At 39.1% G+C, this 22,370-nt stretch overlaps 1 protein-coding gene and 1 long non-coding RNA gene across 2 annotated transcripts; one reads left to right on the top strand and one right to left on the bottom strand.

Moving 5' to 3' along the window:
• The first annotated feature begins 9,058 nt into the window (after nucleotides 1–9,058).
• LOC127944606 (uncharacterized) lies at nucleotides 9,059–10,638 on the top strand. The gene is made up of 2 exons (XR_008150398.1): nucleotides 9,059–9,409; nucleotides 9,533–10,638. It is a non-coding gene; the product is annotated as an uncharacterized LOC127944606 (long non-coding RNA).
• Nucleotides 10,639–16,701: 6,063 nt separating this feature from the next.
• LOC127944596 (transcription factor E2F1-like) lies at nucleotides 16,702–21,952 on the bottom strand. The gene is made up of 7 exons (XM_052540637.1): nucleotides 20,844–21,952; nucleotides 20,325–20,427; nucleotides 19,607–19,826; nucleotides 19,379–19,531; nucleotides 18,961–19,075; nucleotides 18,692–18,887; nucleotides 16,702–17,683 (listed from the first exon to the last, which is right to left on the bottom strand). The coding sequence occupies exons 1-7, from the start codon at nucleotides 21,084–21,086 to the stop codon at nucleotides 17,433–17,435; spliced, it is 1,281 nt and encodes a 426-aa protein (XP_052396597.1). The 5' UTR covers nucleotides 21,087–21,952; the 3' UTR covers nucleotides 16,702–17,432.
• Nucleotides 21,953–22,370: the final 418 nt, after the last annotated feature.

Below are 22,370 nucleotides of genomic sequence, written 5' to 3'. Positions count from 1 at the left end.
TTCTGTTTATAAAGTTGTTTACTGTTATTAGGGTTAATGGTGATGCGTAGTGATCTTAGTGGACAGTAGGGGGAGACGCTGTGCTGATTAGGTACTGTGTGATTAAAGGTGAGTCGCAGAGAAGAGGCCATTACAAGAGCGACTCCATGACTAAAAGCAGCAAAACTGTGTCTCTCCTTGTTTATTTAAACAGAAAACTTACTGCAGCACCTCCAGTCAGACAGCGGGTGTGCTACAGATTTTGGGGGCTCGTCCGGGATCTAGCGCCACTTGCTGGTACGCGGATCCAATGCAAATGAACCAAAGGACGGCTGAGTGACGGGTGATCAGCGTAAGGACCACGAAGGGCAGCTCGAGAGCAGCAGGAGAACCAAGGTTCGGCAGTGAAAGTGTTTCCTGGCTGGGGAGGAGCATTGCAGCTTGGTGTGAGCCAAGGGTGAACCCATCAGTTTCAGGATCGTCTATGAAATAGCTTCTAGCGAGAGAAAAGCAACGGTGTGGGAAATCAAGAAAAAGCTTCATCAGCTAACCCATGATGAACTGATCAGCCTGATGGATTGTCTGGAGCCAGCTACAGACCCAGAAAGAAACAGGTTGGATATAACTGACGAAGAGTGTTGCTTTGAGTACATTGTTGATTACATGGCCAGTGACTCTCTTCTAGGATTAGAAGATGGGGGTTTATCTCACCTGCTCCTGTTGAAAGACAGTGTTGATTTGATAATCCAGAAACGTAATGTCAGTTCTGCTTTGCATGACACTGAGTCACTTACACCACCACAACAACCTACACTTACCACACACACGCAGACACAACAGATGGAATATAACCAATTGGTAAATAGCTATTAAGAGTTAGGGCGAAAACTAGCACAATACAAAATTGATGCCAACCCTAGTAAATCAGAATCTCCCCAGATTAGTTGTAGCTTGCCTGTGAATGTAGCTCGTGAGGCGAGTGGTGGAAAAAGGGAAAGTATGATTTCCCTCAGTGATCTTCAGCTACTGCCGTTCCAACACAGGGAGTTCAAAATTCAGGGGGGGGCAGATTGGTGACAGTACCTCTGATATAAGCTACACAAGTGTAACCAAGCAAATAGATGAAGGACTAGGAGCTAACCACAGTGAAAATGATATCATCAGAGGTGTCCTGAGAGTCATTAAGCCAGGGAACTTTAAGGACATGTTAGTTAACAAGGAGGGACTGACAATCCTAGAGTTAAAGAGTTTCCTACAGTCACATTTGAATGAGAGAAGTAGCTCTGAGCTCTTCCAGGAGTTAATGTGCGGTAAACAGAATGACAACGAGACTCCCCAACAATTCCTGTATAGATTGATTGGCCTGAAACAGAAACTAATTTTCCTGTCTAAGCAAGCTGTCACAGACCTGGAGTATGATGAACAGACAATTCAAAATGTGTTTCTGAGAACAATTTATCAGGGCATGGCTGCTAAGTAAAACCAGTTTTGCACAGAATTGAAACCTCTGCTTACAAACCGGCTGGTTACAGATGAGGCACTTCTGCGCCAAGTAACTCAGATAGCCAGTGACGAGAGTGAAAGACAACGTCGGTTGGGACAAGCTTCACGTCAAAGAGTGTCGAATGCCCTCAGTGCCCAGTGTCCAGCCAAGGTAGGAATGCAGATTGCAATAGACAAATTGACCAAACTGAGATGATTGGTCGTCTAAGTGCACAAATTGAAGCTCTTACAAAGACTGTTGAATCACTTGCAAGGGCGAGAACAACAGAAGGTTCGTGCAAAGTCCCTGATTCCCAGATGCAGCGAAAGCATCATAGACAGAGGTGTCCCAGATGTAGTAGCAAAGATGTTACTGTTTGCAATCATTGCTTTTCGTGTGGTGAGGAAGGACATCTTGCGGTGGGCTGCCTAAGGAGGGAAAAGGTTTCGGGAAACGACCAGCGGCCACTGACAAGGGGCGAACAGTGACCATGCATCCCCAGCCCCAGGTTAAGGAGAAAGAAGCTTGTATGGTTAGAACAGCTGATTCGTCAAACCAAAGAGAACATCCCCGTGATCGTGTAGCCCAGCTCATTGGGAAGAAAGCTATCCTCAAGTGCCACATCCATGGTTTTGCAGTAACCGCTCTACTGGACACAGGGGCACAAGTGAGTATAATCGATCACAACTGGAAGAGTAAATACTTACCAGAACAAACTCTGAGACCGCTGTCAGAGAAAGTCAATGGGAGCGATTTCAGTGTTTCAGCTGTTAATGGAGAATGGGTAGAACTGACAGTGAACCTGACTGGGAATGATGACCCAAGTTTGGTTATTCAAGTGCCTTTCCTTGTGGGGAAGATACCATTAGAGCGGCCGTTGCTGGGGTTTAATGTCATTGAGGAACTAATAAGAGGAAAGGAGGATACTGAACAGGGCCTATGCGCATTTTCAGAACTACTAAAGATAGCCCTGGACATCAAAGGTGAACAAGTCAACGTGATAGTGAACCTCATTCAGGAACAACCCCATGTGTACCCTGAGGCTGTTGTCACAGTTGGCCCTAGAGATGTTGTCATACCACCAGGCCAAGTTACTCATGTAAAGTGTGAAGTACCGGTTGACTTGGAATTTTCAGAGTCAGTAGTGCTGTTCAAGTCCAATGAGGAGAGTGCATCATTGACTCAATTAGACATTGGAGAAGGTCTTATGGAATTAGAGGGGACAGATCGGCCATATGTTAGGATTCCCTTGTGCAACCCTAACACTTGTGAAGTCACTATAAGACGACATACACCTCTAGGAAGTATACAGACTATAGCTAGTATTATCAAAACGGAGCAACAAGACCTGGAAAAAAATGGTGACCTACCAATGAGCCGGGGAGAAAAACCAGGTTCCCAAGTACAGGAGGACGACTGCAGGGCAGACAGTTTGTGGCATCCGCCGGTCGATTTAAGTCATCTGGAAGAAGAACAGCAGAAAATAGTCAAAGGCATGCTTTATGAAGAAGCCAGCGTCTTCTCCCATGGGGATGATGATATTGGGTGTATCCCAAGCTTACAGATGACAATTAACCTGAAGGATGACATCCCTGTTCAGCGAGCTTATGCCTCCATCCCAAAACCCCTGTATAAGGAAGTGAAGGAATACGTCCAGGACTTACTAGCTTGGGGTTGGGTGGTAAAGTCAAAGTCTCCGTATGCAGCCCCGGTGGTGTGTGTCCGGAAGAAAGATGGCATGCTGAGACTGTGTATAGACTACAGATTATTGAATCAGAAGACAGTTCCAGACCGACATCCACTTCCCTGGATCCAGGACCTTATTGACACCCTTGGAGGCTACCGATGGTTTTCAATCTTAGATCAGGGAAAGGCCTACCATCAGGGATTCATGGCAGAGGGATCTCGACACCTTACTGCATTCACGACCCCTTGGGAACTATATGAGTGGGTGCGCATACCTTTTGGATTGGCTAACGAACCAGCGGCATTCAAGAGGAGTATGGAGGGAATGGTGGATTCACTGAGAGATGAATTATGCATACCATATCTTGATGACATACTTTGCTTTGGCAAAACATTCAGTGATCATGTCCAGGGACTTAGGAGAGTTCTTAGAGTACTGAGGGATCATGGGGTAAAGTTGAGGCCAGCAAAGTGCGAGCTCTTCAAGAGGGAGGTCAGATACGTGGGAAGACTAGTTTCAGAGGATGGTGTTCGCATCGACCCAAAAGACCTAGAAGCGGTCCTCTTCCTAAAAGAGCAAAAGCCCACCACCATTGGGGAGTTGCGGCGATTGTTGGGGTTCCTCAGTTATTACCGCACCTTCATCCAGGATTTTTCACGAATCACTAAACCACTGTATGAGCTCCTCCAGTCTCGGGGAACAATAGCAGTTGAGGAGCAGAATAAATCTGGTAAAGCTGGGAAAAGAGGAAATCAGTTACCATCCCGTGCAAAAGTAGAGTGGACGAGTGTGCACCAAGGTGTGTTGGAGAGACTCATTGAGGCGCTAACCACTCCCCCAGTACTAGTTTACCCGAACTTTGAACTTCCATTTGTACTCCATACAGATGCGTCCGAACAGGGGCTTGGGGCTGTGCTCTACCAACAGCAAGAGGGCCGGCTCAGAGTCATTGGCTATGGTTCCATGACGATGACTCCTGCTGAGAGAAGTTATAGGCTCCACTCCGGCAAGCTTGAGTTTTTGGCACTCATATGGGCGGTCTGTGAGAAGTTCCGCGATTACTTGTTCTATGCGCCCCACTTTACAGTCTTCACAGACAACAACCCATTGACGTTTGTCCTCAGGACGGCCAAACTCAATGCAGTTGGACATAGATGGGTTGGAGAATTGGCGGACTTCAGATTTGACATTCGCTACAGACCAGGCAAAGTGAACATGGATGCAGACATGCTCTCTCAATGTCCCCTCGATATCGATAAGTTTATAACTGCATGTACTGAAGTACTCACCGAGGAGGTGGTCCGGGCCACATGGGAAGGACTTCAGGCTGACCAAGAGAAAGATGTTGCCTGGGTTGCAGCTCTTAATGCACGTCAAGAGGATGTAGAGTGCCTATTTGGAAAGAGGTTCATGACGCTTGATCACTCTGAGGTGAGAGCAGCTCAGAGGGAAGATCCTGTTGTTGGTAAGGTGATCGAATTAAAAGAGAGTGGTGGGGAGATTACACCTGACGTGATGAAAACTGCAAAAGGAGGCCTCAAGAGACTGTTGTATGAGTGGAGAAAATTGGATCTCCAAAATGGACAGCTCTTTCGTAAGACCAGTCACAGATCTCAACTTGTTCTTCCAGCTAAGTTTAAACAGGTGGCCTTGAAACAGCTACACAATGACATGGGTCATGTTGGGACGGAACGTGTTCTGGACTTAGCAAGGAACAGATTCTACTGGCCTTTTATGAAGAAGGAGATCGAGCACTATGTCACCCAGCAGTGCCGATGCGTGAAGCAAAAAAAACCAGTGGTGAAGATCAGATCCCCGATGGGAAGTCTTACCTCAAGTTGCCCACTGGATCTGGTGTCCATCGATTACCTCCACCTGGAGCGGAGTCGTGGTGGATACGGTATCCTGGTCCTGGTGGACCATTTTACCAGATTCGCCCAGGCGTACCCGACAAGAGACAAGTCTGGAAGGACGGCAGCTGAGATGATATTTAATGACTATATCCCAAGATTTGGTTACCCTTCTCGGCTTCATCATGACCAAGGCCGTGAATTCGAGAACCATCTCTTTGCAACTTTGCAGCGGTTGACAGGTGTCAGCAATTCAAGAACAACACCTTATCACCCCCAAGCAAATCCAGCAGAACGCTTCAATCGCACTCTGCTACAAATGTTGAGAACGCTGGAGGAGAAAGAAAAGGACAGGTGGAAAGATCACCTCCCAAAGGTAGTGCATGCTTACAATTGCACTAAGCATGAGGCCACAGGGTTCTCTCCATTCTTCCTTCTGTATGGACGTCACCCTCGCTTGCCCATAGACTTGTTGTTTGGTCTAAGATCAGAGAATAACCAATACTCACCTCGAGACTATGCAGAGAAGTGGGCCCAACGCATGGCTGATGCTTATAAACTAGCTTCGGACAACAGTAAACAAGCGAGTGCACGGAACAAGAAATACTATGACCAGCACCTTCGTGGTGTTGTGCTGCAACCCGGAGATCGAGTTCTGGTTCGGAACCTGAGTGAACGAGGTGGGCCTGGAAAGTTAAGGTCATATTGGGAGAAAACAGTGCATGTAGTCAAAGAAAGAGTAGGAGATGGGCCAGTCTATCATGTGTACCCCGAGTCCAGTAGAGGTCAAAATCCGGTGACGATACGTACCTTGCATCGGAACCTGCTTCACCTGGTTAACGACCTAACTGTAGATCCGCCACCTCCGGGAGCTAACAACCTATTTAGACCTAAGGTAAGGAAACAAAGATTGTTTAAATCAGCAAGACAGCCTGAAGAAGCAAATTCAAGTGATTCATGTTCAGATGACAGTGATGCTCCGAGAGCGTACTACTGGTTGCGATCCTCAGAAAAGCCGAGAGCTGAGCAGAGAAGGATTATTTCTGAAACGTACGAAAGAGAAGATCGGAGATGGGGAAAAGGTGAGGATAGACCTGCAAGGAATGAAGGGATGGCTGTAGGAGTACAGGAAGAATACTTACCTGAGTCGGAGGCAACTCACCCATCAACTGACTTATCTGCGGCCCTAGAACCTGAGATGATGGAGGATGAGCAGAGAGAGATGGTATCTGTGGAGGGAGAAAGACAAATGGGTAGTTCAATAGGAAAAGCTGAAGATGGATATGTGAGAAAATCAAGCAGAGAAAGGAAGCCCACACGGCTCTTTACTTACCCCTCATTGGGTCAGCCCAATTATGAACTCACCACTGAGATCGGGGCTGCTCAATTTATGCCGACAGAGCAGTTACCATACTACTCAAATGGGGTACAGGGACCAGTATATGTGACTTGTGCTTATGTTCCTCCTACATTTCCCTATCAGATAGGTTCCCATCCTACTTTATCATATTATACTAACTTTTGTGGACACTAGAGAATTAGTACTCACAAGAAAATGGAACTAAGACACGTACACTTACATGACCATGAGCAATTAACACACAGATTACACTTTGACAAAGGAATCTTGAAATTGGTTGCATCTGAGTAGATTGTTTGTGTAATTGGGAAAAATGTTTATAAGGGTTCAGGGGTCAGTGTTGTGTGGAGCCATTTCTTTTCGTCAGGGAGAGTGTGACACCCTGTACGTGTAGTCACAGGAACAATTTGTTTTATTTTCCCATGTGTTTAATTATTTAATTTCTGTCTATAAAGTTGTTTACTGTTATTAGGGTTAATGGTGATGCGTAGTGATCTTAGTGGACAGTAGGGGGAGACGCTGTGCTGATTAGGTACTGTGCGATTAAAGGTGAGTCGCAGAGAAGAGGCCATTACAAGAGCGACTCCATGACTAAAAGCAGCAAAACTGTGTCTCTCCTTGTTTATTTAAACAGAAAACTTACTGCAGCACCTCCAGTCAGACAGCGGGTGTGCTACATCATTTAATAAGGTTTTGCACTCAGTAGCTAAAATTTTATTATATTTTTAATTTTCACAAGTGTCCTTCAGTGTAAGTCCATTAATTTCCCATCTGATTAGTAAATGTGTGTATTTGTGTTTCTGAACATCAGTGAGACAAAAAAGTCAGAAACTGCCCAGTTAGAGTAACTTTACATGTGCATGTGTTTACATTCAAGAGACTTAGATGTTGATTACACATGACAAAATCTCATTAGTTAACAATAACACTGTATGGTCCTGAGAAATGTAATGATTTAACACTTATATTTACCTATACATTCTCTAAACTCTAAAATTCTTAAACTAAATAAGAACTAAATATACTGAAAGGCTACAACAGCTGCCATTAGAAACAAACATTCACAGAGTAAAAAACAAAGTGACCTTAACTGAAATGTCATATTAAAAATAAAAAAATAGACTGATCAATAAAATAAATTAGACTGTTGTTAAGTCTAAAGCATGTCATACAAAAAGGTACAAAGAAAACAAAAATGTGACAAAGTAATGTTTGTGTTTTTACTTTATCCTGTTGTGCATAAGACACCTGCAAAATGATCTATTCAGATTTCACAAATTCTCTAAACTGAAAAGTACAAATTAAGTTTACATTTGTCATCCTCGTTATGTAGTCGTAATATTAGACCACAATAGAACCACAGAATAAAATAAATGAAAACAAAGTTCAAACTGATAGACTAACTCTTTTTCTTTAAAATATAACATTTAATTATATAATGATTCAGATATTTATTCTCTGGTAGCCAGGCATAATAAGTAAACACTCATCAATAATCTCTATAATTTTGCTCAAGCTTCCTTACTTATTTAAATGTTGTATAAAATATTGCATGCAAAATATTGTATTGTATGAATTATACACACTACTGAAAATGTTCTTTGACCAGTTATCACAAAGCCAGAAAAACAAAAACAAACAAACAAAAAATCTTACCTTCCATGATGATGAAAACCAGAATAAAATCCCATAGCGCTTCCACACTGGAATAGATAGCACCAAAACCTTTCAACGAGGAACTATTAAACCACAGTTTGTCTCTCTTTCTGACATGATATTGGGACTAAATATTGGATATTGGATCAAACTCAACAAACTTGCAACATGATACCACATCCGCTATTTCCACATGTGTTAGTATTTGCACTCAAAATCAGGAGTAAAAATGCCATTCTTCTCTTTCTAAAGTCTCCAGTGGCTTTCAACACAAATTTACTAGACGAGTAGAGAATGTATCTGATAAAATGCATCTAATAAAATGTCAAAAACGTTAAATTTAGACTTTAACCTATATGCAGCAGGCTTACAGACATATGTGTTTGATTTCCACTTAGCTCCAAAATATCTGTTGTGTGATGTTTAGAAGTTTCTAAAAAAAAAAACAACGAAATTAAACTATAATTTAAAACTTAGTAAACTTACTCTCATATCATAAAGCAGGTTTGTGAAGCAGGTTTTAAAATCAGATGAAAGTAAAAACAGAGGTACGATTTGACTGATTGTTGTGTTTTAACATGAAGAAAGTTTGAAACCAAATAAGAGCAAAGCGAAACTACTTTTGCAAGTAGGCCAGGTCTAATTTTGAGAGCACACCCACACAACACTACACATACAGTCTCTCATCAATTTTGTTATTTAACACTTTAGAATCATCTTTGTCCTCATCTTCTTTAAAGTGAAATTACTTATCTAGTGCATCCGAACTGGCTTGAAATTGAAAAGTCGTCCCATTCAAACTTTGGAATGGTTCGGAGATGCAGCTCAAGCAATACCCAGATATTTATCTGTTTAAATCAAGATATAAAGAAATGGTACTGACAATATATAAGGCTGAGGGAGGGATCTTGGGGTGATTGTTATTGCATAAAAAAGATAAGGAGGATCTTAATTGTTCTTACTATTAATAATGATACTATAAATGGTGATATTAGTACAACAGAATGTGATACAGTTTAATAATAAATTACAGTTTAATTTATTTAAAAAAATAATTTGAATATTTATTAACTTATTTTATATTACATTGCTTTTCTTTAAACTTTCACGATTCCGCTAGAACTCTTTCTTTGTGCATAAATGCATTTTAACCTAAATCGTGAAAATCCATGTTAATTTATTAGAGTTATCTGTAAGTATTCGCTCTGAGTTTTTGTTCTGGTTGTTTCTTACAGAGCCTCCACTCAGGAGCATCAGCCCTGAACAAGCAGCATCTGCGGTGTACAGTAGTTCATCAGTAACTGCAGGCGTAAGTGCAGCCGGAGTGGTCCTCGCTTTACTGCTCATCATATGCGCTCTTATTGGTGTCATTTATAGGAAACATAGGAAGGCAAGTATCATTGCAGTGCAATTTATCTTAACCTGTTTTATCCTCATTTGATTTTTAGCATCTACATCATTTTGACTGGATTTGCAAGGCATCCTGTAATTGAGTTTTTCTGTTGACTTACAGGCAGTGAGTGCATCAGGAGATACACACTGAAGCCAGCAGGTGGCATAGATCCATAAGTGATCATGGAAGTTCCTTATAGTTACTGCTTTACTGCAAGCTCATGCAGTGCAGGACTAAGCTGAATGAAATAACAAGAAGGGTTGACTGTAAGGAATCAATGGTCATTTCTCTCACTGAGGAGTGTAACCACTGGTGCTGTTTTACCAAGAGATCACAGGTGATTCTGACACACCAGCTGTTAATTATAACAATGCTTATCTTTCCTTGAACTCCACAAGACATTAGGATGTCATGTTTGGCATTTTATGATTTTTTGGGGGGCATGATAATTAGGGCTCTGAAGATTGTCCACCAGATGGTGCCAAAGTTTAGAAATATTCTTTAATATAATAATTAAGCATTAGTATGAATGGACAAATAACTATTGCTTTTAACTGTAGCACCAATGCACACTAAAATACCTCCTTTTTTAAATAATTTGTTTGCAAAGAAAAAGCACACATTTCATTTTGGCATATAAAGGCATATGAATTGGTAGCTGGATTATTTATTATTGTTTAAGTATTCATACAGATAATATAGCTCTTATTGTAGCTGATATCTGAGTAGTGAAGTAAGAGTCCATTTCATACACATTATTTATTGCTGTCTTACTATTTAAAGTTATTTTTATTTATTTTTCTGTCCTCGTGTCAGATGTGTATGTATGTATGTACAGGAGCACCTTAAAAAAGGCACAACAAATTCATTGTGTGTTTGCGCACACCTGGTGAATAAAGCTAATTCTGATTCTGATTCTGATTTGACTTTGGGATCATGTGTGTCATTTTCTGATTTGTTTCTTCAAACTCAAACTTAGCAGTGAAGATTCAAGATTGTTTCTGAAAGTATTTTTTAATGATTGATTTATGCTGTTGGTATTGGACCAAGATGGTTTTTGCATTTGAGAGTTTATTTGTTGTTCCTGTGTGAATTGTGAGCAAGATTTTTGTATTGTCTGTGGATTCTGTTGATTGTTTGTATTTATTATTTTATTTAAAATATATTCCAGTGTTACTGATGACTGTGCATTTTGTTAAACTTCTCTGAATAAAGAGATTTACAACAGTGTATTTCTTAAAATCTGCGTAATCATACAAAAAAAATGTCTTCAGAGTAAAACTGGTTATGCAGAATTAACAGTTGATTTGATTAAAAGATGGAAGCAGAACCAAAACAGCTGAAAGATTAAATAAAAACATTTTTATCATCTCAAATGCTTTCCTTTCTGTTACTAACTTGTGTGTTGGCTAAACTGATTCTTGTGATGTAACAACAGGAAGTAAACATACAGAGAAAAACAACTGCATCTCATTAAAGAAATGATCAGATTTTATATTAGTGTTTATATTAGATTGTATATTAGCTGTGAGATGTGCTAATTAAATAAAACAGGAAAAAAGCTACATTTTGTAAACTATTCCTAGTTCTTACATTCTAAATCCCCCACACAAAAATTTTGTGTATATATGTCTTACAATAAAAAAGTGCAGCAATGGTATGCACACTAAATATGGCACAAGTTACCAGTTAAAGCTGCGGTAGGTAACTTTTGACGCTCTAGCGGTTAATAAACAGAACTGCTTGTGTCTTGCGGATGAACATCATAGCCGGAACTACTTCTCTCTGTTTATGTCTATGAAGAATCACAAAGGTACTGGGTTACTCCGCCGCGGTATCCCCGAAGCAATCTAAAATAGTCTGAATATAAACACTTATTATAGGTGTACCCTAGTGATTCAGGACAAGCCAAAAACATGGTTTGGAAAATGGATTCATGGTGTACTCGCTTATTATATACATTTTTCTACATTTTGAACACAAACAAAGTTACGGACCGCAGCTCTGATTGGTTGTTTTTTACCGGGAGCGACGGAGTTTCTGCAAATGGCAATAGGACACTGGGAGGAGCCAGAGGAGCTTGATTTTTTCACAGATTATCTGTCTCATATTCTACTGTCAGGACATATTGACAGGTTTAACAAATATGTAAAAATTATATATTTACAAAAGTTACCTGCAGTTTTAAACACTGCTCAACCAATCAGGTAAGGAACTATTTCTACCATGACTCTTAAAACTGCATTCAATTTGTTTCATTCGCTAATGAAACAATATATTTTTATATACAACAAACAGACCACATGAATAAGCCTCTTTGTTATAATAGAAATACATAATCTAAATATGTCATACTACTTTACACTTTACAGAACTTCTTTGTTGTTTTTGTAGAAACTGGTTCACAGTTATAAAATACAACAGTACCAAAATCCATATTTTAAGAGTGAAAGTGGAAATAGCAATTACCCAGAATCTCACAGAAGTATCACCATCACACAGAAGAAACAGCTCTTCTCTGAGATGAGCAGAGCATCAGATGTTCAATAAGAAATAAAACAGCGGTGATTCCCACCAGACCAGACAGAACCAGACGAACCAGAGCCTCAGTGACGCCACAGTGATCCAGACAATCTGAAAGAGACGAGACGTGTTCAGAAACATCTTATGTTTTCCTGACTGGTCTAGGGGAGGAATGAAACAGCAAAAATGCATGGTGGTGAAATGAAGCCACCCGTCTCTCATTTAACAAAACCACATAGTTATCTCATTAAAGAAAATAGTTTATTTACAAATTAGGCAAAAAGAGGGGTATCAAAATCAGAAGGGGGTATTGCCAAAACAACAAACATAATCAGGTCTTACTCCTTATTAACCAAACTACTTAAACTAAAAGAAAAGAAAAAAAATAAAACTAACTAAAACTAAAAACTAAACTAACTCCCTTACCAACATAAACAGGAGAAAGAGGTCAAATTCAAAATAAAATGTCATCCACCTCCCTACTAACCCCACAAATACAGAAATAACTGTGTAACAAGAATTGGAGAAATGTAACATTGCATCAGTGTCCCAGCAATGGATGCTCTGCAGTGAATGGGTGCCGTCAAAATGAGAGTCCAAACAGCTGATAAATACATCACAATAATCCACACCACTCCAGTCCATCAGTAAATGTCTTGTGAAGCATTAAAATGTTTTTCACTTCAGACTGTTGCTTGCAGCTAAAATAGGAGTTCATAATCCATAAAAACGCTTCCTCCAGTGAAAAAGTGGTCTGGTCTGAATCAGGAGAGAAATCTGCACAGATTTAAAACAGTTAAACAAATATGTGGCTTGATTTTAAAGTGAGAGGCAACAGGAGATGCACTTTCCACTAGAAAAAGCGAATTATAGAGAATTATGGAATATTTTTTAGCTGGATGCAAAGATTTGATGTTAAAAACATCTTGATGGATTTGTTTCTTACAAAAATTATCTTCTGGCTTCACAAGACATTAACTGATGGACTGGAGTTCTGTATATTATTGTGATGTTTTTATCAGCTGTTTGGCTGCAGAGCATCCGTTTATGAGACACTGATGCAATGCTACATTTCTCCAAACCTGATGAAGAAACAAACTCGAATCACCTGAGAGTGAGGACATTTTCAGCAAATATTCGGAGCTCAGAGCATGAATCATTTGAATCAGTTCGGGAGTTCAGAGCGGGTTCTCGAATCATTTGAGTCAGTTTGGGAGTTCGGAGCGGGATCGCGAATCATTTGAGCCAGTTTGGGGATCGCGAATCATTTAAATCAGTTCGCTGATCGCGAATCATTTGAGTCAGATCGGGAGTTCGGAGCGGGTTCGCGACTCGTTTGAGTCAGTTTGTGGATCGCGAATCATTTGATTCAGAACGGGAGTTCGGAGCGGGTTCGTGAATCGTTTGAGTCAGTTTGGGGATCTCGAATCATTTGAGTCAGATCGGGAGTTCGGAGCGAGTTCGTGAATCGTTTGAGTCAGTTTGGGGATCGCGAATCATTTGAGTCAGTTCTGGAGTTCGGAGCTGGTTCGCGAATCGTTTGAGTCAGTTTGGGGATCGCGAATCATTTGATTCAAATCGGGAGTTCGAGCGGGTTCGTGAATCATTTGAGTAAGTTTGGGGATCGCGAATCATTTGAGTCAGTTCTGGAGTTTGGAGCGGGTTCGCGAATCATTTGAGTAAGTTTGGGGATCGCGAATCATTTGAGTCAGTTCGGGAGTTCGGAGCGGGTTCGCGAATCGCAAATAGACTCGTTCACCTAGGAGATTGAAAATGTTTCTTTTTTGATACCCCGGAAGCCCAAATTCAGACCCAGAACAATAAAGCCCACATAAGAGGTGGGAGTTCAAAGGCAGAATCTATATATTACCAAACTGCAGGGAGAGGAAGAGTAAATATAAGTCATGATTTGCAAGATTAAACAATCTGATGTGATCCGACCACCTCAGAGAGAACCAGTGTTGAGCTGCTGCAAGAGCTTTTGAAGTGAGAGGGTGATCTGTTCTTTTACTGCATGGGATTGTAAACTGTACTGATCAAAAGAGTCAAAGCTTGTAACAGATCTACAATAAATCTAAATGTTGACCATCAACAGCATTTAAATGAACACTAAACCAACATAACACTCATGACTAGAAGGTCATGATATAATGCTGATGTTATTGTGATGATAATGTGATATAGAGCAATCAAATAGTGAGAGTGATCCGTTCTTTTACTGCATAGCACTATTTAAAGTGAGAGGCAACAGGAGATGCACTTTTCACTAGAGAAAGCGAATTATAGAGAATTATGGAATATTTTTTAGCTGGATGCATCATGCAAAGATTTGATGTTAAAAACATCTTAATGATGGATTTGTTTCTTACAAAAATTATCTTCTGGCTTCACAAGACATTAACTGATGGACTGGAGTGCTGTGGATTATTGTGATTTTTTTTTATCAGCTGTTTGGGCTCTCATTCTGACGGCACCCATTCACTGCAGAGCATCCATTCGCGAATCATTTGAGTCAGTTTGCGGATCGAGAATCATTTGAATCAGTTCGGGAGTTCGGAGCGGGTTCGCGAATCGCAAATATAGACTCGTTCACCTAGGAGATTGAAAATGTTTATGTTTTTATACCCCAGCATCAGTTTGAGGATCGCAAATGATTTGAGTCAGTTTGGGAGTTCGGAGCGTGAATCATTTGAGTCTTTGCTTACTGAAAACTGCATTGTGTATACTGTATGTTTCCTTAGATTTTGTAGAAATACTGTTCAGTAAGTTTTAGTTTAGTAAGCAAACTAAACTGAAAATTATCCTAAAACTAAAATGATTACAAACACACAAAGTTACTAAACACAGAAAAAAAAAAATTATATATATAGGCTATATATATATATATATATATATATATATATATATATATATATAACTATAATAGTACATCAATGATATCAAAATAACACCTGTTCCAAAAACGTCAGGTAGGTTTATCCACTGCAAATGCAAGGAATGATTTAAACTAATAAACCTTATAACTCAATCAATAACAGCATCTTGTCAGAAGTCAATACAATCAATCACAAGCAGTTTTATGAAGTCAAAAGGTTTATTTATGCTGACAGAACAATCTCTGACTGACAGGTGATAATCTAAAAATATTGAAATATCAAATCACAAATATCATCCCTTCCTCTGAAACAATGAATCAGTGCTCGTAAACAATCTTCAACTTCAAACCTTTAACTAAAAGCCATAATTCGAGTCGATTTAAACTGACTTTAGATCAAAATCTGATTTTATTTGCACTTAATTTTAAAAGTAAAGTACACACACGTCCCACCGTGCCTTTGGCCACTTTTTAAAGTGGTTTATAAAGTAAACAGGAAAACCAATAATGCAAAAAAAAAGAAGCCCTATTAAAATATTGCTATTGTACAACCAGATAAAGTTGAAAAACACTCACCACAGCTCTTGATCCTGTCAGAAGAATTGTCCCAGACAACCCTCACATACACAATAAAACATAAACTACCTAACAATTATCATACAAACATCACACACACATGCACATTTACAATAAACACATCTGTCTCGGTCCAAAAGACAAAAACACACATTCAACTAAAGACAAAACCCTGTCAATTCTACACACAGAAGGGCAATTTGCATTAAATTATACATTTTATATTATAAAGAGCTTTTCAAACAGTGTCCTTAAACTTCAGAGCCCTTCATAATCAAACGTCCCTTATCAAATGCATTTAAAAATCCCACTACAATGGCATTACATCATTACAATCCTTTCATGAGACTATATATACTCTGTCCTGTAGCTAATCACACAGTTTAAACACACAGAAGCTAGAAATACAAGACATTATTTCTATCCCTGGACTCATTGAAGAGAATCCTAGAAAGGGCTGAAGGAATAAACAAATCAAAAATACATAGTGCTTTTTTAAATATCAAGATTAATATTTAAGATGAGGCTGGAAATTATATGAATATTTACAAACATGCACAGAAAGAAAACATAAAAAGACAAGTGAATTTCTTTTTGGGGATATATATATATATATATATATATATATATATATATATATATATATATATATATATATATATATATATATATATATATATATATATATATATATATATATATATATATAAAATAACTGGGCATTTACTGTACCAGGATCAGATATTAATTATAATAAATACAGAACATCTCCTGTAACAGTGATTAAAAAAAGCACAAACCTACACACACACACACACAGCTTTAAAAGACGCAGAGCTTCGTGAATGCGAGAGAATCGGTGACATGATGAACATTTGCATGGACCGTGTGAATATAATGGTGATCCGAAAATAATTATGACTGCAAGTTCATTTTCTGTAAATCCTCTCCTTCACCATACGAGCGACGATGGATTGATTATCGTGCAGCATGCATAACCAACTTATGCAACATAACCAGAGCCTAAACACATACGTTATCACTCACCTGAAATACTCTACGATTCTCCTGAGAAATATAATCCAGAAAACCTGTCAGTTTATATTCAAACGATTACGACATCCTAAAACCTTCACGGTGACATTAGATTTACAATAAATTCGAATAAAAACAAAAAAATTGATTGAAGAAACTTCACCAAAAATAAACATTTGGTGAAAATGTGCTCACCCTCAGGTCACCAGAGTTTGTTTCTTCATCAGGTTTGGAGAAATGTAGCATTGCATCAGTGTCTCATAAACGGATGCTCTGCAGTGAATGGGTGCCGTCAGAATGAGAGTCAAACAGCTGATAAATACATCACAATAATCCACAACACTCCAGTCCATCAGTAAATGTCTTGTGAAGCATTAAGATGTTTTTAACTTCAGACTGTTGCTTCCAGCTAAAATAGGAGTTCATAATCCATAAAAACACTTCCTCCAGTTTAAAAGTGGTCTGGTCTGAATCAGGAGAGAAATTTGCACAGATTTAAAAGAGTTAAACAAATATGTGGCTGGATTTTAAAGTGAGAGGTAACAAGAGATGCACTTTTATCACTAGAGAAAGCCAATTATAGAGAATTATGGAATATTTTTAGCTGGATGCAAAGATTTGATATTAAAAACATGTTAATGATGGATTCCTATATTACAAACACAGCTTCTCAACATTAACTGCTGGACTGGAGTGCTGTGGATTATTGTGATGTATTTATCAGCTGTTTGGACTCATTCTGACGGCACCCATTCACTGCAGAGCATCCGTTTATGAGACACTGATGCAATGCTACATTTCTCCAAATCTGATGAAGAAACTAACTCGAATCACCCGAGGGTGAGGACATTTTCAGCAAATATTCATTTCTAGTTAACGGTTCCTTTAAAGGTGACTTGTTTCTATTAATAAATTAAATGGCGGTGCTCAGAGACCTCCGAGCGAATCTGAATTCAAAAGCGAAGTGGAATCAGTTTCCTGTTCAGACTGAGAAACCGATGCTGGGATCCGTCTGTCAGAACTCCAGAGGGCCGAGGTCGCTGAAGTCACAGTCGAACAGCTCGCTGACGCCCTCGTGATCCTCCAGGCCGAAGTGATAGTCCTGGTTGTGTGGCGGAGACAGACAGATGAAACCGTCCAGCGGGAGACCGATGGCGTCCCCCGCCCCGCCGCGCTCCAGGAGGAAGTCCGACGAGTCCAAAGGAGACAAGTCGAAATCTGGCATCGCACAAATGCCAGAAAATGGGTCCGAGTCCAAAAATGACTCTGAAACACAGAAGATTTGATTCATTTGATCTACTTCAGAAATGGGAAATTCAAATTATGCGGGAAAGGTGAAAAGACGATTACAAAGTGAAAACACATTTTTATATTTTAATAAAAATTGCATGGCTGGTTTATTTATGTTATAATAATAAAAAACAGTAAATGTTATTAAAGATACAAGTAAATCTTAGGCACAAATAAAGCGTTTGTGATTTACATTAAGATTTAATATCTTGATAGCTGTAATATTTGCAGTTCGCAGATGTAATAATAATTTTGCGCAAATGTTCTAAACGTTAAATCCGAATGTACATGACAGATCTTGTCTTTTAGATTTAACATTTATGCCCAAGACTAACGTTTAAGATTAAATCACATTTATTATTATTTTTTAATTATATTAAATTATAAAAAATTTTATCAAAATACCTGTAATATTTGTATTTTCAATTTAATTTTATTTCACAAAATGCAAATCAATATTTGGATTACAATTTTTGGCTAAAGATTTAATTTTATCACATTTATATTTAATAATTCAAGATAAAATGTATATTTGGAAATTACATTAAAAAATATTCAAATTAAATATAAATGTTAAATCAATATTTGGACTTAATATTTATGCCCACAATTTACTTTTAATATTGAATCATATTAGAAAATTACATTTAAAGTAATTTCCAATAAAATTATGTAAAACAAATATTGTATTAGGAAATAGCATAACTATTTAAAACTTGTGTTTAATATTTTTATACCTATAGTTTTCAAATTATTTAATTTGTATCTCTTTTTTACATGTACAACTAACTTTTATATTTATAAACGTGCATTATATTTAATGTAACAATTTCTTTATAAGATTTACATTAAACACTGTTCCCTTAATATTCATAAATGGTTTAAAAAATTACATTTGGAAATTTTAATACTTACTGAAATACGGTTAAACAGACCTAAAGTGAGTTTTAATTGAGATAAATTAAAATGCAATCACGTGCTAACCTGAGTCAGCACCCAGAGGCAAAGGGGAGGAGCTAGGGAGAGTAGACGGTGTTGATGATGTCACTTCCTGCGAGACGAGATCGGACGATTTCTCCGGACTACAATCAGTGACGGGACTGCAGACCCCAGAACTGTCCTCCGGACACAGAAACACGTCGATCGGGCCTCTGGAGCTCTTTAGTGAGATCTGGTAACCCTAAAACACAGACACCTCAACCTTCATAAATATACAAATACAGATGAATAACAATAAGTGTGTGTTTTCTCACCTCAGTGGGTTCAGACACCTGCATCTGCGTCTCCGGCGGAGCACGAATCACCATGATGATCTGATCCGCCGGGTTCACCGTGTTACGCAGGTCCTGACATCTGACGTACCCCAGCGTTACTTTCCGTTAAAGATCACAATAGCCACTAATTGAACTTGTCAGTCATTCTCAGATCCTACTCTTCTGGTTTTAGAAAATAATATCAGCTCCAACCCACTCAAATCTACACCTAAACCGTAAAGAAAGAGTAAATAAAACGGCTAAAGGACATTGAGAAGAATACACTCTCTTCTATTCACATGTACACATTGAGATATATCGTAAGACATTTTGAGAAGCTCAGGCTCACACACACACACACACACACACACACACACACACACACACACACACACACACACACTGAGATGAAGGATATTTCTTGTTGTGCGTGTCTTCTGTGAGGAGTCGTAGCTGTAAGCTGCATTTGTTAATGAGCTCGTCGAGTTTCTCCTCGGCCTCCGTCAGTTCGGAAACCTCCCTCTGTAGCGTCTGAAACCTGGCCACGGACGCCCCGTCGATACGGTTCCCCCTGAACACACCACAGATCAACATCTACACACTCCCAGTCATTTCTGAGTAAAGCTGACACATGTGAGGAACGCACAGCCACTGAATGTTGTTCTTGGACTTCTTGGAGATCAGGTGTATGCCCTCCAGGACGTTGGTGATGTCGTAGATGCGCCGTTTCTGGACGTCCAGCACCTGAGATGCCCAGTTCAGGTCGACCACGCCGTCTGGAGACTGAGCCAGGAGATCCAGGAAGCGTTTGGTGGTCAGATTCAGAGATGTGTCGTAGCGGGACTTCTCTGTAGCCACCTTCAGCACTAAAATGAGTGTGGAATTAATGCTTAAATTCAAACAAGCTCGCATTAAACTGATCAAACGTGACGCTAAAGGCATTTAGAATGTTACAAAAGCATTCCAAATAAATGCTGTTCTTTTGAATTTTAAATGTATCAACTGAAATAATCCAGAAGTATTTCCAAACAATTACTGATGATAATTGGAAATGTTTCTTGAGCAGCAAATCAGCACATTAGAATGGTTTCTGAAGAGCATGTGACTCTGCTGAAAAAAATACAGCTTCGCATCACAGAAATAAATTACACCGTAACACATATTTATGTAGACAAGAGTAATTTTACATTTTAATAATATTTCACAATTTTACAGTATTTTTGATCGAATAAAAACAGACTTGGTGAGCTTTAAAAATAAAATAAAAAATCTTACCGACACCAAACTTTTGAACACTATTCATATTCGCCATTTGATTGATATTTCCATTTCTATTTTCCGTACTATTTTAACAAATGTTTTACCTCTGGGAGGCGCGGGTGTGGCTGGAGGTTCTGGTCCATGTGAAGCAGGTCGGGATGTGCAAATGTACTGATGATCGCTGTCCAAATCCAACTTCCTCTTCACCTGAAATCAAAAAGCAAACGGAAAGCAGAGGTTATGACCTTGTATAGCGATGATTTCAGTTTAACACACCAATGCATGCATCATAAAACATTTACAATAACATAAAACATTTAATCGCAGTGTAATTAAAATAATGCATGCATCATAAAGCAATAATGCGGCTTCGACAAACATCTAATTGCATGCTGATAATCTATCGGTTATTGAGAAATCTGAATGGTGACCTTAAGCATAAGTTACTCAAGTACTGTGGTGATCATAAACCACTCCTTAAGGATTTTGAACCTACAGGATTTGGGTTACAAGCTCACATCCACTAAGAGCTATTAAGCCACACTGTGGAAAGGTGAATGGGTAAAGTTCACATGCATGGGATAAAACACATGCACTGGTGTCCGAAGAGGTTGAAGTCGTACCGGAGGCCGTCCCAAAGTGGGTCTCCGGTGGTCCGGCAGGGTCGTAGTGGAAGTGGTGGTGTGATGAGGGGTGGCAAACAGCAAGATATCGCCGTTTGCATTGCTGGCCGAGGCGGTGCCAGGTGTGGAGATGATGACAATTTGATGATCTTCACTGAGATCGATGCTGCCACTGTTCAGGAGAGACTCAAAATCCACCAGCAGGTCCTCCGAGGTCTGGCCCGATATAAAACTCTCAGACATATCGGGCTAAAACAGCAGGGGTCACTCAGTCTCTGGGTTTATTTGCAATCCTAATGGCTTTCAATGCATGGAAACCGACTGCCTTTCAATAAGCCATGGGTGGGACAGAGTAGAGCTGGATAAGCCACGTTCTGACATTCAACAACATGTTAAAAACAGGCCTAGACTGAATACAAGGGTGAGACTCCCAAACCACAACAAGGCCTGAATGTAGGTCAACTTCAGTTTACAGAACAAAAAAACAAATTTAAATTAATAAAGCTTAAGAATGAGATCATGCATGCTGTTTAGAAACATAGCTATAGTTTACATGCATTTTCAGTTTATAGTTATTTTAAGGAAGTGCTTTGAAAACGGCTAAAAAGCATAACACACACAGTGCATAATAAATAAAGATAATCATATACAAATAGCAATGCAATTTCAATCTCTAAAGTGCATGGAACATGAAACAATTCAATATTAATCCTCAAATTACTGACGATGTAAGTAAAATAGTTTGTTTTTACATAAGCACTGGTAAACAAATTAGAAGCGTTTAAATATACTGGTAAACAAAGTAAATATAATGATATAACCCGAGCTGGATGCGGAACAAAGACCAAGTACAGTTTCTGTTCGAATCTGACACTTTAATCCAAAATATCCTCCGCTTTTGTCCTTTTTGATGACTCCATCCAGGAAGTATAGTCATTCACTCCGAATAACATCCAGATTCTCGCTCATTTAACGCATTAATCCATCGAAGCAGGAGAAAGGCGCGGTCCGCTCCCGGAATCGCTTCTGTTGTTGTTGTGTTGTTGTTTTTTTTTAGTTCCAGCTGATCGGAACCTGCTCAGAAGTTTACGCGCCAAATCTTTTTTGCCGCGAAACTGGCACGTGTCAGCGTGCCGCGCGCTGATTGGCTGATAACTCGCGTCCGTCGCGCTATGCGTCAGAGTTCCCAGGCCGCTGGTTGGCTGAAGCATCTGTCACTCAAAGACGACACGTTTACTTTCTTTTTGTGTTTTTTTTGAAGATAAGAGTTGTTTGAGCGTCGCACGTCATTGGATTTATTTAAGATTTTTTTATTGAATAATGGATGTAGACTTTGTAGTGAAAATAACGTAGATCAGTTGGACATGCCATTATTTGATATAAATAATTAATAAAAAAAAAAAGCTGTAAGCTTGTGTTTAATCGTCTAGAAAAGTTGTTTCTAATAACATCTTAATTATTTTGTTGACCTTTGGTGTCCATCATCTTTAATTTAATATAAAAATTTAATTATCGCTTCTATGCAAA

The sequence above is a fragment of the Carassius gibelio genome, chromosome A23 (genome assembly GCF_023724105.1).
Source record: "Carassius gibelio isolate Cgi1373 ecotype wild population from Czech Republic chromosome A23, carGib1.2-hapl.c, whole genome shotgun sequence".
Taxonomy (NCBI): domain Eukaryota; kingdom Metazoa; phylum Chordata; class Actinopteri; order Cypriniformes; family Cyprinidae; genus Carassius; species Carassius gibelio.
Note: the sequence above shows the minus strand (reverse complement) of the source record. Positions and strands in the feature narration are given on the sequence as shown.

Coding starts and splice junctions, on each gene's coding strand:
- LOC127944596 (XM_052540637.1), bottom strand. CDS start 21,086: ATGTCTGAGAGTTTTATATCGGGCCAGACCTCGGAGGACCTGCTGGTG. Junction 19,076..19,378: donor GAAGACACGCACAACAAGAA/ATATCCTTCATC, acceptor ACGGAAAGTAAC/GCTGGGGTACGTCAGATGTC. Junction 18,888..18,960: donor AGGTGTCTGAACCCACTGAG/GTGAGAAAACAC, acceptor TCTGTGTTTTAG/GGTTACCAGATCTCACTAAA.